The following is a 16,690-nucleotide window of genomic DNA, read 5'->3' as shown; positions in this document are numbered from 1 at the left end:
CCAAGGTACATTTGTATGTAAAAATACAGAAAAATCAATGCAGTGGGGTCACTGCGTGGGTTAAAGGGTAATTTAACCATGGGATCATTTCCCATGGGAATTTGGGAAAATTGAATTACTCCCGCCAATCTGGCCCCCTCTACCCCCTTCCCTTGAAAATTTACCTCTCAATGTGTCTCAATTGTATAAAAGAAAAATGAAAAATCACAAATAAAATATTTATTTACATTTTTACAAGTATTTATTGCATAGCAACTTGTTGAAGAGTAGCCAATGCAGATAGCCAAATTTGTGTCTCTGTTGGGTTTCACTCTGTGACGCTTGTGCATAATTCTGCCTCAGTGTTTGAATCAAAGTATCTGCTTGTTTCTTTTTTCAGAAACTAGAGGCGAATACAGATGGGCAACTAAGAGTTTTCTACTCTGACCCCTTCAGACTAGATCCTTTCTTTGATACTGGTGTCCATCCTCCCCCTTTGTATTCCACTGCGTTGATGGAAGAGTTGGGCATCAGCGAGGTGCCCTGGGATGCAGGTTAGTTTTTGTTTTCTCTATAGCACATGGCATTTAATCAAAACAATGTTGCAATATCATTTTTGTGGTAGGCTAGGATGAGCTCAATGCTCTTGCTTTTCATTAAAATGATTGGGCAGTGCTCTTTTATTTTCAAAGTCGCTTAAAGTGGACCTAGCACTTATACCGCATGATCCACTTATTTAGTGTTCCCTCCCCACTCTGCAAAAAACGTTTTGTTAATTTACGCACGCTAAACGACACAATATTGGTCATGGTGTGTGTATATTTATGCATGTTTATTTATTATATTGTGATATTATTTTAAACGGTTGGCCCAGTGCTTTTACATGTAGCGAGTGAAATCTTCTTCCATACTTAGTAGTACCGGTACTTCCTTTGGCTCCCAACTGCCATATGGTATAGTATATGCTGGGGAGAGGGATTTTTTGAGAAGGATAGAGCTTTCTTTTGGTGGTATTTAATCACCGCAGTTTTTTACTATAAAAGGCACTCTAATGTTTGCGGTGAAAAGTAACATGTGAGACGCAATAGTTTTCGCATGTTTACACGTATTTGCGTGTGAACGAGTACATGGGGGTGGAGGAATAAAAAATATATTTTTTAAATTATAAGTGACAATTTTTTTTGCTGCTCTCACTTAGTGGGGCTAACAAGCCCCCTATGTGATAGCAAAGAGCAGGTCCTCCTATATGTAGACATCAGTGGCCTAATAGACCATTAATATCACCTATGGATACAAAGAAGCCGATGAATTATAGATAAATGCTTCACCAGCTTCTTCCTTAGCCACAGCAGTCAGAAAACTGACTGGCTGAAACCGGAAGTGATGTAATACACATCACTTCCTCTTTCAGTGATCGGAGGGGAGATCAGCTAATGGAAGTATGCTGATCTCTCTCCAATCTCAGTGCAGATACCCGCCATGGGATAGCGCCTACTTAATATTTGTTACATGTATCTTATTCACATATTGCTGCTGTCACAATACATGCTCTATTATGAAAGAAAAGTTCTTCACCGTACTGATTTTTGCTCTGGAATTCAATCCCCTTGAGCAGGTTAACATTAACATAATTCTGTCTGTACCGCGCTGGCGGATCTCATAATCACTTGTGAACAAGATTTGAACATGACAATAAAGCCAGTGGTATTTATAGTGAAAGATGAAAACGGAGCCTTGCTGCGAGTGGGCTAGTTGGAGCTCAACTAGTCAACTCTAGTGCAGTTTCCGGCCTCCTGGCTATTTTGTAGCAAGGCTCTGTCTATTCCAGTTATCCCAGTCTCCGCTCCCTGACCTCAGTCTGGCTCTGCGACCAGTCTATGTAGGCCAGAGAGATCTGCACATGCCTCCCAATGTGTCCAGCTTCAAGCTGCTCTTGCCGTATTGGAGCAGGAGTGGGCAAACCCTGGCCCTACAAATGCCATCAGCATCGGTATCGGGACATCCCTAATTACTAAATGAGACATCTTATTTATTTAAATTACATTAAGGGAGTGTGAATATCATTTGTTGGGTGGAATTAGAAATTACAGAAGGGCTATTTTGCCACAAGTCCCCAGAAGATACCACAAGCCGGTATGTGATGCAGTTTACCAAAAATTCATATTTGGGTGCAGGTTGGCTCAACTCCAGGTGAGAGTTAAAATACATACATGTGCTGCCTTGCCTGCAAATCAAGTTATATGTGATCAAGGCATCAGACAACATAACACTGTCCTCCCTTTAGACTATACACTGCAGCTTTTCAGCAATCCGCCAAACCCTGTAACTGTACATTAAACGAGCAGCAGACTTGTTAGGTTATCCCGCATCTCTCCCTTCCGGTATGTATGTTTCCTGTGATAGGCTGTCAGCAATGTAAAAAGCAGCATAGCCCTGTTTGGCTCAGCGTGCCCCCCAGGCCAGTCACTGCTATGCAGAAGATGCAGTTGATAGCAACCTAGATTTAGGTACTTTTGCTAAATAAAAAAAAAATAGATATATGGATTTATGGTTTATATATTTGCATCGCATACAAATGAAATATGTTGTGAAAATGCAAAATTGAAAATATTTGTTTTTCATTGTGCAGAAAGTCCTTTAAAAGTTTTTGGGATTCTTCACCATAAAAATGAGAAGAATATCGTTTGGCGATATATGTATGCGGTATATGAGAGGATCTCAATCTTCAGATACGGAAGGACTGAATTAAATTTGCTTATGAGTGAAAAAATGTACAAGGTATGCTTTTTTCAAAACATATGCTTAACGTGCATTATAACTTTTGGCTTTATGGATAATCCTATATTATTATTAAGGATTTATGCAGCACTTTACAAAACTTAGGAGACAGTACAGTTAAAATACAATTTACAATACAATTTCAGTACATTAGGGTTAGGAGGGTCCTGTTCATGAGAGCTTACAATCTAGTAGGAGGGGGAAGTGATACAAAATGTAATAATTGTTTAGATTGAGTTATTGGAAGAAGTAAAAGGGCAGTTATGTTTAGATTAGATGAGATGGGCTTCCATGAAGAGATGGGTTTTTAAGGATTGCCTGAAGGTGGGCAGCATAGGAGGTCGGTGGACAGATTGGGGTAAGGAGTTCCAGAGGATGGGGGAGACTCTGGAGAAGTCCCGGAGAATAGCATGGGAGGAGGTAATTAGAGAGCTAGAGAACATCCTAACCATGGTACATATGGTTGGCAAGACATGCAGTTGCTTTCTGGGAACTCCTAGGGCAGGGGTAGCCTAACGTCAGCCCTCCAGCTGTGGTGAAATTACAAATGCCATCAGTCTTGCAGTGCCTCATGGGACTGTGGTTTTACTACAGCTGGAGGGCTGAAGTTTGCCTACCTGTGCAATAACACATAGCCATATATAAATGCGTTCTCCATTATCCTGAGCACGTATGTGGCACATTTGCTGTGGAGGGGGGTTTTAGGAACAAGAGGTAATGGGCTGGGTATGTTAGCTGCAGGGAAGCTTCTGAGGGATTTTTAGCTTGAAAGATTCTTTTTGTACAGCAGTAAAGCTCAGTGACCCTGGCCTATACCCCATATCCGGGATTAAAAATTCCCTGTATAAAGTTTGTATAATGTTTGCTTTTAGTTACCCGGTGCCTTTTGATGACCACTTTTGAGGTAACCCTTTTATGTATATTTTGGCCAGAATATTTGGCAAATATTCTTTTGTGTCTGTGTGTGTCACTGACAGGAAACAATAATAAGGGGTGACTGCTTTATAGTTCATTGCCTTAAAACTGCAGCAGACATTTTGGTTTCTCTAGTTTCCATTTAGAGTTGTAAAGAGTAAATTGCGTCATAATGAAAAAAAAAATATGTGAAAATAAGCATACTGTTTCCATTTTAGTGCCTCCTTTCTAAACCTGGAGACTATCAACATTATCTAGCGCTTCAAGTGCTGTTCAACATAGCCTTTGATATCCAACTGCTACACAAGGTATGTCTTTTTTACAGCTAGCAATGCTTACAAAATTAGGCAGATCTGGTGTGAAACAATCTGATATACAGCAGACTCCCTATTATCCGGCATTCAAACAAACCTGCACTCTCAAGCAACCGGCAAAAAAAAATGTGTTATGTCCTCTATATATTTGTTTATTTTGTGGTTGCTTGATAGACATACTGTATGCACACTAAAGAAATATTACCAACTACATTTAGTTGCTAATGAAATTCTGTTTACATCTTGCTGCTGGCCGGTGGATAGATTCTGCAGTCGGCAGCTAAATGTAAACAATGTGAAGCAATAGCCAGCCTACTATTGGCTATTTCACATTGTAATGGCCAATAGCAGGCTGGCTATTGTACCCGCCCACTAAGAAGAGGAGGAGAGCTGCAGGAAAGTACTATTAACTCTCAAGCAACCAGTTATCTGGCATCTACCAATCCCCATGGGTGCCGGATAACTGGGTGTTTACTGTATAAGAAATCCATTTATGACTCAATCCTTTGATATTGGGACATCTGTCCTAACTATGAATTCTCTACTTCTCCACTCTGGGTAGACATGATATTGGGTCAGTGTAATGCTTAGATCATGCTCCATATTGGATGTTACGCCCAAGTAGGGAGCCCGGCTAGAGATTCAGCTTCCCAATATTCACTCTGCCTTTAAAGGAAATCCTGGCATATTCTCCATTGGCTCTACTGGATCTTCAGGATCTTCTGTCCCAAGTACTGATTTGCCATCCTTCTTCACTGTCTCTGGCTTTATAGGCATGGCTATTGAAGCCCAGGTTCTGAGAGATACGGGCATTTCTGAGTCTGTAATTCCTATGTTGTAAAAAGCTAGAAAAGTCTACCTGTTGCAAGGTCTGGCGCCATGCATGAAAGGTGAGGCCTAAGGCTTTCACCCAAGAAAATTCTCCTTGGGACAAATCCTTCTTACAGATGGGTCTGGGCCAGCATTTGGCTCTCATCACCATCAAAGGCCAGGTCATTACACTTTGTTCCAGAGACTGCTGGTTTCCCATTCTTTGATTAAGACCTTTGTGCAGGATGTCTCCATTGTGGCTCCCCTTCTTGGCCTCCCTGTGACTCTGTGGGAGCTGAGTTTGGTTCTCCTGGCACTTCAATAACTGCCTTGTGATTCTATCAGGAATATTCACCTTTCTACTCTTGCGTACAAGGTTTAATTTCTTGTTGCCATCACCTCTGCAACGAGCAGGTTTATCCAGTAAAGAAACCTTTTGGTTTTGCACAAAAATAATGGTGTGTTTGAGGCCCAGAGCTACTTCCTACCTGCAGTAGTTTCAACTTTGCATCATTCTTTCAACTGACATCATTCTTCCATCCTTCTGTCTTGCTCCAGTTGATCAGAAGAAGATCTATCTTTATTGCCTGGATTTAGTTTGGGCTGTGAGTTTTTCACCGCTGCTACTTCCTTCAAAAGGACCCACTCTTTCTTTGTCATTCCTGATTGTCCCTGTAAGGGTAAATCGGTGTTCCACCATTCTGGTCTCAAGAATTGGGTGCCACACTTTCCCGTTAAGGCACACTCCACTAGATCTGGAAGCGTCTTATGGGCCCTTCGGCATCAAGCTGCTGTTTCTCAGATTTGCAAGACAGTCTCCTGATCCTGTGTTCACATGTTTTACCAGGTAGATGTTCTGGCCTGAGACCGGCTTTAGACATAAAGTCTTTCAGGCAGCTTCTTAAATTGCAGGCAGTCATTTTTTTTCAGGACTATTAGTGCTTGTTTGCTTTTGACTACCCATTAAATGCTTCTGGATGTCAAGACTGTGCAAGAAAATGAAAACAGAATTTTTGTATTCACTGTAAAATCCTTTCTTAGAGTCCTTGGAGGGACACATGATCATGCTCTTGGCACTGCTTTGCTGCAAGACTGAAGCATGCTGGGCATAGGAAGAGCTATCCTGGGAAGCCTACAATTAATTTTTTGTTTGCGAGTGTCTAGTCCACTGGTTGGCGGAAAAATAACATGATTGTGCAAGATTTTCTATGTCGCTCAATGGACTCCCAAGAAAAAGATTTTACAGTGAATGCAAAAATCTTATTATAAACCAATAATGCAGAAATCCTGATGTTTGCAAACTTTCTCGCAGCTGTGTTGGCTATAATGTGGGGAGAGAACAGTGTGAGAACTTGTAAGAGAGGAGCTAGCAGACAAATTGTACAATTTTCTTGACATTGGTAAATCATGCATTTTGCTGAATTATTTATTTATTTTTCTTCCTTCCTTAGGAGCGTGTTTCCACATTTGCTATGCCCCAAAAGTGTAAAGGTCCTTCGGCAGCCAAATCTGAGGTAAGTACTAGGAAGCCCTTCCAAACTCAATACAAACATGTTGATTTTAGTTTAGCAGCTGGACCATTCAGTTTCAAATACCAGTAGGAAAATTCTGATAAAATAAATAATTAGAAGCTTGACCTGAATAGTATGCTGACATGTACATACAATATATGTTATGCCTATCTTCATACAAATGGAACAAAGAAGTAACTTTGGTGCATTATCAAAGTGTGTTAATACACTCTGTGCAGTAAGACGTGGTGGTTTTAGAACTGTTGATGTCATCTCAACTTGCAATAGACGTGAGGACACCGAGGGACATTTCATAGCCTGAGTGTCAGGGGAGTAAAACTGCTTTTTTTTTTTTTTTTAGCCCCCTATTGGACCGCTAATGTCACCTAGTGACCCCAAAGAAGCTGATAAGGCAAGGATCTGTTTCTTCAGCTTCTTTTCTGGGTACGGCAGCCGGAGAAATGATGAGATAAAAGCGAAAGTAATGTAATACATATCTCTTCCACATTCAGTGTTCAGAAGGGAGTTTGGCAGGCGCAAGTGTGCTGATCTCCCTCTGATCCAGTTGCAGAGACTTGCCATGCCGGCAACCCGGGCTCCGCTGTCCCCTGTCTGGGCCCGTTATAGCTGTCAGTGACGGTGTAGTGGGGATCTCCACACTCCCACACACCATACAAGTGATCGGGTGACCCTATAGTATCCCAAACGCTTGTATGTAACAGCAGACGATGGCTGTTATGTGTTCATATTTCCCGATCACATAGGAGTTGGAAACGACTCTCAAAAACAGCCACTAGCTATTAAGGGTCTGCCGTCCAGCTGTTTAAGTACAACGGCCAGATGACAAGCACTTATGTCTCCTTTCTTCATCTTAATTACACGAGCTGGGGGGATTAGACTCGAAAAAAAGCTAACGTTGTTTGTACTTTCTGTTCAGCTCACAGGAAGTGACAAGGACATGACATTTCTGGCAAGGTCATCAGATATTTTCTGTACTTGCTGAAAGTGTTCTTAGCCTGTAAAACAATTGCAACCACCATACCTAAGGAACGGTAAGCAACAATATATTATATTTTTGTTCTTGGGTTTACTGATCTTTTGAACACACTTATATCTATACCGTACATAACATAGAAGTTTATTTAACAAGGCAAAGAACAGTAATACTTGGCAAACAGAATTCATGTTTAAACTGACAAAGACATAGCCAGTTAAATGGGCTTACTGGACAAGCGTCAACAATTTCTAAAATTCTATATCTCTTGACTTCTAAGACAGGAAAAGTTTATGAAGCAAAGCTGTCAAACTGATGGCTACCTGCCACCAAGCTGTAACAAAGACATGTGCTCTAATGTGACTTTATATGCAGCTCGGTGACCAAGTAACCTTGGCTGTACTGTGAAGCACATTTCAGAGTGCCTTGATTCAGTGGCAGCATTGTCTCCTCTCTCTTTCTGTTTCAAATAGTGTCCACTCAATCATTACCATTTACCAACAGGGAGAAATTCAACAGTGCCAGGGTGTGTACTTTTACTTTTTAGGGGAAACCCAGAGTTGTGGACATTTAAAAAAAAAAAACTACTTGTCCAAGTACTAAAACAAGGGCTCAATCTACTTGTCCTGATACAAAAAAATTATTTTAACCAAAACTGAGAGGTGGCCAGATTTGAGCCGGTAATTCCATTTTCCCAAATTACTTTATATTTTACGGACCTTAAAGTGATATGGACTTTCAAAGAACTTAATGGGGAATTGTTATTGTAATATATATTGAGGTACTGTTGTACGGTCTGTAATTCCAGCTGTCTGGGGACAGGTAGGAGTGTAGAACATAGTAACATAGCATTTGAGGTTGAATAAAGACACAGGTCCATCAAGTCCAACCTATTGCGTGTATGCATGTGCTTTTACATTTGTATGAGTCCATGTGTGATCATGTGTTCCTGTACCCCTGTATGTTACGGTCCCTGAGGAAATCGTCCAAACGTTTTTTGAATGATTCCACACTGGCAGCTGAAATCACTGCTTGCGGCAGCGAGTTCCAGGCCCTAACCGCTCTGAGAAGAACCCACTTCGCCCCTTGTGCTGAAATCTGTTCTCCACCAATTTTAGGTGGTGGCCTCTGGTCTTTGTTTTTTGGAGTTTAGAGTAAAAAGTTTATTGCTGATGTTGCTATCCCCGTTGAACATCTTGTACATCAGAATAATATCCCCCCTTAAAAAGAACATTGGAATGAATTGTGAGCTCTCCACTCACTGATTTAAGGGATTTTAATCTTAATTGTCTTTTTAGACATGCCTCCTGAGATCAGGAAGGATTGTGCACACCCAGGGAATTATTTATTCCTCTTCCTCCTGGTAGATTACATAAAATACAGGCATGCACAAATAGGCCAGGGACTAGTTTTTTAGGCTAAGGAATTATGAGGGGCCCATTTAAATGTTTATTGATGGTTGTATATAAAGTGGATTTATTATGAATATTTCGTTAATTGCAGGGGTTTAAGGGTGGCGTGGATTTTTAAATACTGTTATATGAATTTGAATGCTGCCTTAGAGTGGGTTGATGCTAAACTGAGTTTTGCTGTGTCTTGTATGCAACGATAAAGTATATTATCTTATAAAGGGAAACCTTTGTATTTAACATTGCAGCTCACTTCCGAAATGTTCTGTTTGCAGGGGTCTTCAGGTGACCATCTGTGTTTAGTACGCTTAACTCCACGAAGAAACCTGTTTAACGAGTCTCTTTCACCTGAAAATGCTAAGGTGTTTATTGGCTTCATAAGGCAGTGCCTTGGAAAGCGAAAGTCAACACTCCTAGAAAAACTGAAGTAAGTGCCCCCAACAAAAAAGCTTTTTTTAATATTTTTATACTAGAGTTCCTTTTTTGTGCCCTCCTTTCCTGTTTCATCTCTAAGATTTTCTTTAAAATATCTGAGTGAAATTAGTACATCCCTAATAACTTTTCTTCTGTACAAAAGTACTTTGGCTGTGAGCTGTGTTCACCGTTTGCAGAATGTATGATAGGAAATTGTAGATAGCATTCTTTTAAAGCCTGTAAGGCCTTTTTTAGCCTGTACATAAAAGGTTGAACACAAGGTTAAAGTAACCAAGCTCGCTCCCGTGATAGATTATAATCTCAATACCAATTAGTAAACTAAACGTGAGATTGTAGTCCATCAGCGAGCTTGGAACAGATGGGGAACGAAAGTAGTCACCCTTCAGAAGGAAGGACAGTGTCAGCACAAATTGAGAGATGGTTTGAGGATCTACAGCCGAGTGATGCACAAATGAGCTACGTTTTTAATAATAGAGTGCTTGAATGCATTTCTATGATTTTACTTCTGAGTTTAATGTCACTTTATCTGCAGATTTTCTTTGGTCAGATGGAAAAAGTGCAAAAGATTCCTCAATTTACACTGAACTGTGTGGATGGAGGAATCTCCCAAGCTTAAAGTGACATTAAACCCTCAGATTTTTTAACATAAACCAATACTGTAATGTGTGCCTTACTGTAATCCATGGTTGTTACCCTTCTCTTTGCTGCTCTTCCTTTTTAATCTGTATCTATTCTCATGCTGGGGGAGAACTTCCCTTTGCAGCTCAGTGCCTCTTCCTGTTGTGCTGGCTCAGGTTGTGAACCTGCACACAGACACCATGTATCCATTTCAGAGACAAGGCAGTCTGCTGCAAAACAGAAGTTCTGCCCAGCATGAGAACAGATACAGATTTAAAAGGAAGAGCAGCAAAGAGAAGGGAAACTACCATGGATTACGGTAAGGCACACATTACAGTATTGTTTTATGTTAAAAAAACTAGGGTTTAATGTCACTTTAAGTATCTTTCTAGTCGGCCCCACTGGCTCTCAAAATACCTGAACAATACCTGCATCCAATCAGATTGTTCAGGGCAGGAAGAGTGCATCCATGCCAGGGACGTTGTCTTGTGTAGAGTGTGGATGTGACCCACACTCGTGGACAGCAAGGTGGGGGAGCGAGAGGGATATACCGTTTATGCGAATGCAAAAATGGAGAGTGACTTTACTGTCCATGCTCAATGCATTGCTACTATTGCTTTTAACCGGACCTGCAACATTGACACTCCAGTCTGTGACAGAACTTAGTGTGGAAAATAATTATTTGCTTACAAAATCTGCATGCATCCAATCATTATTTTCCTCACTGTATACAGCACGTATCATCTAAACCGAGCATTCACAGAATCATAAACAGGTATTTTATGCCATACGTTCATTCTAAACCCTAGAATGTTTACCAATTGTGGCTGTAACACTATCAAATGTTATAATGTTATATTCTGTATCTCATCCATCTGCTTATACACTTTTTTCAGTTGAACCATTGATGTTTTTCCTCTTCTTTTTTTTTTTTTTCTTGTTTGACAAGTGCAGTAGTGACACTGTTGTACTGATCTGACATATACCCTGAAATGCATAAAGTGTCGTAGACAGTTTGTATGACAGACTCATGTACCTGTTGGAAGCAGGTATATGAATCCGTCACTATGGATGCATGATGGAGGCAAGCTCAGAGGCTGCAGTGTTCGTACTGGGCACTATGTCCTCAATGCAGCTTAGTAATGCTGAGCCTGATAAAATCACAGCCTCCTTCTGCTGTCAATCACAAGGCAGGTGGGCCCGATGGCCTTATTTGAGTACTGATGTCAGCCAGCATCCCAACCCCTTAGTTTACATTCTGTTGTCAGCCAGGCAATCTCCCGGCTGGCAATTAAATGGGACCATGCCTGCGTCACTGTTTGCTAGGACACCGGAGGGCACCGACTTCATAGCATAGTGAGTCCTCAATGAGAAATTGTCACCGAAACTGTCACAAGGCTTTCATGAAGTCAGTGCATATTTTAAAGGGACCCTTTAAGCAGAATTGTTGAAATGCTTTATGGAATCCCCCCCCATAATGTCTAAGCAAAATCTGCATGTGTCTGACCATGTGATGTCAATTTAACCAGATGGATGTTAATGATTTTTTTCTTTTGTTCTCAGCAGCATCTGGCAACCAGGTCATGGAGAACAGACATTACAACGCTTAGATCTGCCCAAAGATACAACCACCGGAAATATGAACCCAGAAGAATACAAACACTTGTATGAGATCCTGATGCAATCAGAAGATTTCAACCAGAGTTTTCTGTTTGATGATCTCTGTAGAGTTCCCTCCCATAAACAATACTAGGACATATAAGAAAGCAAAAACATTCTGTATTGTAATCTGAGTGTTTGCTGCAGGGATGAAAATGACCACTCATACCTGCATTGTTGTCATCTGCTTATTATTCACATCGTTACTTAAATTAGCAAAGAAAGGGGAAAAAAACCTTTCACAATTAAAGGAGAACTATGAGGTGAGTCAAAATCACTCATCCTCATAGTTCGAGCCGACGTGTGACAATGAAACTGTCGCACGTCGGCTCAATAGATCGGGAAGTGAGCGAACACATACCGCCGCTCGCTCACTTCTCGATCGTGTCCCTGCAGAGAGCCGTGACTGTCAGTCACGGTTCGCTGAAGGGATTCCCCCCCTCCGATCCTCCAGCGCTGACTGGAGGAACAGACGGGGAGTGGGCGGATACAGCTGGCTCTGCCTCTAGATAGGCAGAGCCCGCTGTCACTCGCGCAGCTGGGTGGATTTCGACTGTAATGTCGGGATCTGTCCCGTCTGCGGCGGTCTCAGTATACCACGAGCTGTAGCTCGCGATATACTGGGCTTTGGCTACAATCCATATACCCATTGCACTCCTGATCGCTTATCCATAATGAGAATGGTTGGGTGCATCGGCAGTCGACGGATGGCGACCGTCCAGTAATACAAAAAAGTATGGACACCGCCACTCCAAAGGTAGAAGTACTATTTATTGACGCATGTACAAAACATGCTCATTGCGACGTTTCGGGGTCACGCAGGATCCCCTTCATCAGGCAGAACAAGTGAGCTTTGGGTCACGGGAGGATGCTAGTATATGTCCTCCCGTGACCCTTAAGAGAACTATGGGGAAAAACACCCATAGTTTCTCTTTTAAGGCCCCGTTCACACCAAGGCATCATCGTTTTGTGTGTTTGTACATGCGGTATCAGCTAACCTTTTCTTGCACGTTTATGTGCATTTTGCAAATTTTTGTGTGCGTGAAAACGCGCTGACACGAAGATGTGCAATTGCCAGCTTAAGAAACCTTACGGTCCATGGACGAAAATGGGCAACATGCTTCACTTTTACCCTTTTTTTCATATTTTGCAAAGATGTTAGCTGAACATGTTAGGCCTGAAGATTGTTTAACCCCCCCCCCCCAAAAAAAAGATTATGGGGGAAATGTATTAATTGTGTTGCATAAAAATATAACAGTAAAGGGAAGCAGTGAGACAGATTGTGTGAAAGATTCTGGCCAAATAAAACCTGGCCCCAATCAGTTCCTAATTGTGTGCCTGTTTAAAGTGGAAATCTGTCTCCGAACTTGCTGCTCAGGAATACTGATGCACAGGACTGTAAACCTGACGTAGAGAATTTGCTGAAGGAGAGACAGCCTGAGGAAAATAAAATGGTAGCAGTTGTACTTTTTTATGTCACACAGTATTAGCGCAACTGCCTCTTAAACACATTTTTTTTTTTCAGTACAAAACGCACTTAAATAATTTTAGTGCACGCAAGCACACTATAATACCCAAGATGAAGTTGCGTCGCGTAATCAGATACCAAACATGTTATACTTCACATTTATATGCAGCTGTGAAACAACGAAAAACCACAGTGTATAAGCAATGCTTTAAAAGCCTTTACAGGTCATCAGACGGGGCAGAGGCATGTTGCAATCACTGGTTAAGGCCCCATTCACACTGAGCGATTTATCGCTCTCCAATGCATGTCAATGGGGCTCTGTTCGTCGCTGTTGCGCGTCGCTACAACAGGACCCTTTTTGGAGCGGATTTCGGGGCGATTCTACTTTGCTCAATGCAACCATTTGCGCGATATTGCGCAGCAAACTGCACGATATCGCGCAAAATGACAGTCGCGCTACAAACACGTAATTTTGCGATACGCTCAGTGTGAATAAGTGGCCTAAGTGATTGTGTGGCTGTAACATTGCTTCTGCTAGTAGACAATCACCTCACTGCAATAGTGACCTGGAATCTGTTTATCAACAGGCCAAAAAAAGGTTCATTTTAGTGTAATATTCACTATTTCACAATTTTTTTACCTTTTTCTGTTACAATGTAAATGCACTTAAAGGAGAACTATGGGCTCAGGGCTTTTCCCCATCGTTCTCCTAAGGGTCACGGGAGGACACAAACTAGCGTCCTCCCGTCACCCAAAGCTCAGTATACCGCGAGCTACAGCTCGCGTTATACTGAGACATTACTGTCTGGATCCACCCAGCTGCGTGAGTGACAGCTGGCTCTGCCTATCTAGAGGCAGAGCCAGCTGTACCCTCCCCCGTCCGTTCCACTAGTCAGCGCTGGAGGATTCGACAGGGGATGGGGGGAAATCACTGCAAGGATCCGTGAGTGACAGTCACGGCTCTCTGCAGGGACAGGTTCGAGAAGTGAGCAAGCGACAGTATGTGTTCGCTCACTTTCCGATCTACTGAGCCGACCTGTGACAGTTTCATTCTCACAGGTCGGCTAGAACTATGAGGAGGAGTGATTTTCACTCGCCTCATAGTTCTCCTTTAAACCATGACTTAATCCAAGAACTACAATGTAATTTAATGCAGCTTACCATTCCTTCGATGTGGTGGCTGAATTTGTTTCCATTTCATCAGGCTAAGAATGTGTTCAGCAGGTACAGAAAATACCTATTGATCCTGCCACTAAAGTAGTGTCCTTGTCGGTTCAGTGAAGGTAAAAAAATGTCCTTCCGGGCTATACATTTCTCTCTGTTTTTATTTTCTCTCTAGGAAAACTTGGGTTCCCGGAAGTCAAGAGGGCAAAGTTTACTTTTGTTTGTACCTCGTGTACAGCTTTTGGAATGTAGTGCACTAATTGATTTTGCACTTGCACATGATCTAAGAATTTGACTTGTTATGCCTTCCTTCGGGATATCCTTTTCTAAATAAAGGATTTATTAAAAAAAATTATATCTTATGTAAACTACTAATCCCAGCAGCCACTATGTAATGTAGATGAACAATGGGCAACATATTGGTAATCCAGCCTGGGTGACAACTAGGGATGCACCAATATATTGGCCACCGAAACATATCGGCCGAAAATGTTACTTTTGGCAAAATGCCGCAAGTGCCATTTTCTGGGCGAAATAGCGGTGCATCCGTTCTTTCTCTCCTCCCTGCTGGGCGCTGCCAGTCGGCGCTGGAGGATCGGACTGGGGAGGGGGGAATCCAGTCGCTCCCCTGCCACTGCTCTCTACCGCCACAGGATCGAGAAGTGAGCGAGCGCCGGTATGTGTTCGCTCACTTCCCGATCTACTGAGCCGACCTGTGACAGTTTCATTGTCACAGGTCGGCTCAGATTATGAGGCTGAATGAAAATCACTCACCTCATAATTCTCCTTTTAATGGAGCTTGTAGAGCTAGAAATATGACCATTGCTGACTTGCCGGCCTCTGAGCTTGCATTCTTGTTTTCACTGCTCAGTGAGTCACTGACCAAGAACAAGCTTTGTGTATCCTGGTATCCCGACACCTGACATGGTCTTCAAAGTCATTGACTTACCAGGTAGTGAAAAAAGATAAAGCTGCACAATGAACCCCTTTTTTTTTTGCACACAAAGTTAAATGCTTTTTTTTTTTTAATATGAAAACACACTTAAAACCCCTGAACATTGTATGTTTTCTGAAAGCAGAGGGCCCACAAAATAAAAACATGCTAGTTACAATTTTTGTATGTTGCACTGTTTATCAAATCTGTATTTTTCAGTTAAAATACATTCAAACTTAAGTAGAACTAAAGGGTTAAGGCTTTTCCCCATAGTTCTCCTTAGGGTACCGGGAGGACACAAACTAGCGTTCTCCCGTCACCCTGAGACGCCGCAGTATACCGCAAGCTGCTGCTCGCGGTATACTAAGACGCCGCAGCTGAAGCGGATCCCGACAATTCTGTCTGGATCCGCCCAGCTGCATGACTGACAGCTGGCTCTGCCTATCTACAGGCAGAGCCAGCCGTACCCGCCCCCTCCCCCGTCCATTCCGCCGGTCAGCGCTGGCGGAGCAGGGAGGGGGGAATGCAGCCCCTCCCTTGTCACGGCAGAGAGCCGTGACAGGATCGAGAGGTGAGCAAACGCCGGTATGTGTTCGCTCACCTCCCGATCTACTGAGCCGACCTGTGACAGTCTCATTGTCACAGGTCGGCTAGAACTATGAGGTGAGTGAAAAGCACTCACCTCATAGTTCTCCTTTTTTAATTTTAGTGCACACAAACACAATACAATCTTTAAAGGTTCTGTAAATTATAAAAGATGAGGCTGATTCAAGTAAATAGTAAATACTGTATGTCACAACATAACATTGCATGCGGCTGAGTTTTGATACCAAGAATTTTGTATACGTGATGTTTACATAAAACCACGTACAGCTCATCAATTTATAGTTCACTGTAAATGATGCCCTAGAATTATTCCTCTTTCTAATGTGTGCGCAATACCCAATACGTGCTGTGCACTTGTCGGTTATGTACTAAAAAGGTCACCCTTAAGGGCTCGTTTCCACCAGCACGATTTTTTGCGATCGTACTGCACTGGAACGGGGGGCATTGTATTACCACGCTGTCCTGTGTGGCTGATCGCACTGCAGGCGGGGGGCATGTCTTCAGTGCCATTGACATGAATCGTGTTGCCCCAGAACGCAAGGAGACTTTGTGTATGTTATCCCTTGCGTTCCGAGCACGGGATCACATTGAACGCATGGGCTCGTGGTACAAAAAAACTATGCAAAAATGGATCCGGCAATGAAGTGGTTACATTCTAAATCTTAGGCATAGTCATCACCAACTAGAATTGATCATGTACTGAGCTGATTTAATGAAGATCGGTAGAATAAGAACTCTTTTGAATCGGGCTGTGTGTTTTGTACCCACTATTGCTGCCTGTTACAATACGTGCTGTATTCTGGAAGCAAACCCTAATAAAATACACTAGCAGACATCCCAACCTGCAAAACCTTATTTCAGGGAGGTTCCCGTCTTTTTTTTTTACAGCGGCCGTCGTCAGAATATAAAAGAAATAATAATGATAATAATTGTATTGAGATATGTATATATCTCAATAAAGTGGCCATCCTATGCGCTGTAAAACGCTCAACATGTGAAAACCAATGATTGCCTATGGGCATGGTTCTCACCTGGGCATTTTACAGCGCGTAGGAACGTGCTGCAAAACGCCCTACGCCCAAAGAAGTACAGGAGC

General features: G+C 42.2%; 1 protein-coding gene across 1 annotated transcript in view; it reads left to right on the top strand.

Annotated features, from left to right (window-relative positions):
* TFB2M (transcription factor B2, mitochondrial) overlaps positions 1-16,690 on the top strand; it is a 27,098-nt gene that overhangs the window by 2,949 nt on the left and 7,459 nt on the right. The window contains exons 3-8 of the mRNA XM_018557047.1: positions 380-533; positions 2,609-2,757; positions 3,891-3,980; positions 6,248-6,310; positions 8,986-9,137; positions 11,330-11,487. Coding sequence (XP_018412549.1) covers positions 380-533; positions 2,609-2,757; positions 3,891-3,980; positions 6,248-6,310; positions 8,986-9,137; positions 11,330-11,487 — 766 coding nt within the window. The remainder of the gene's footprint in view (positions 1-379; positions 534-2,608; positions 2,758-3,890; positions 3,981-6,247; positions 6,311-8,985; positions 9,138-11,329; positions 11,488-16,690) is intronic.

The sequence above is a fragment of the Nanorana parkeri genome, unplaced genomic scaffold, assembly GCF_000935625.1.
Source record: "Nanorana parkeri isolate BGI_ZX_2015 unplaced genomic scaffold, ASM93562v1 scaffold264, whole genome shotgun sequence".
Lineage (NCBI taxonomy): Eukaryota > Metazoa > Chordata > Amphibia > Anura > Dicroglossidae > Nanorana > Nanorana parkeri.
This window is presented reverse-complemented; position numbering and strand designations above follow the sequence as displayed.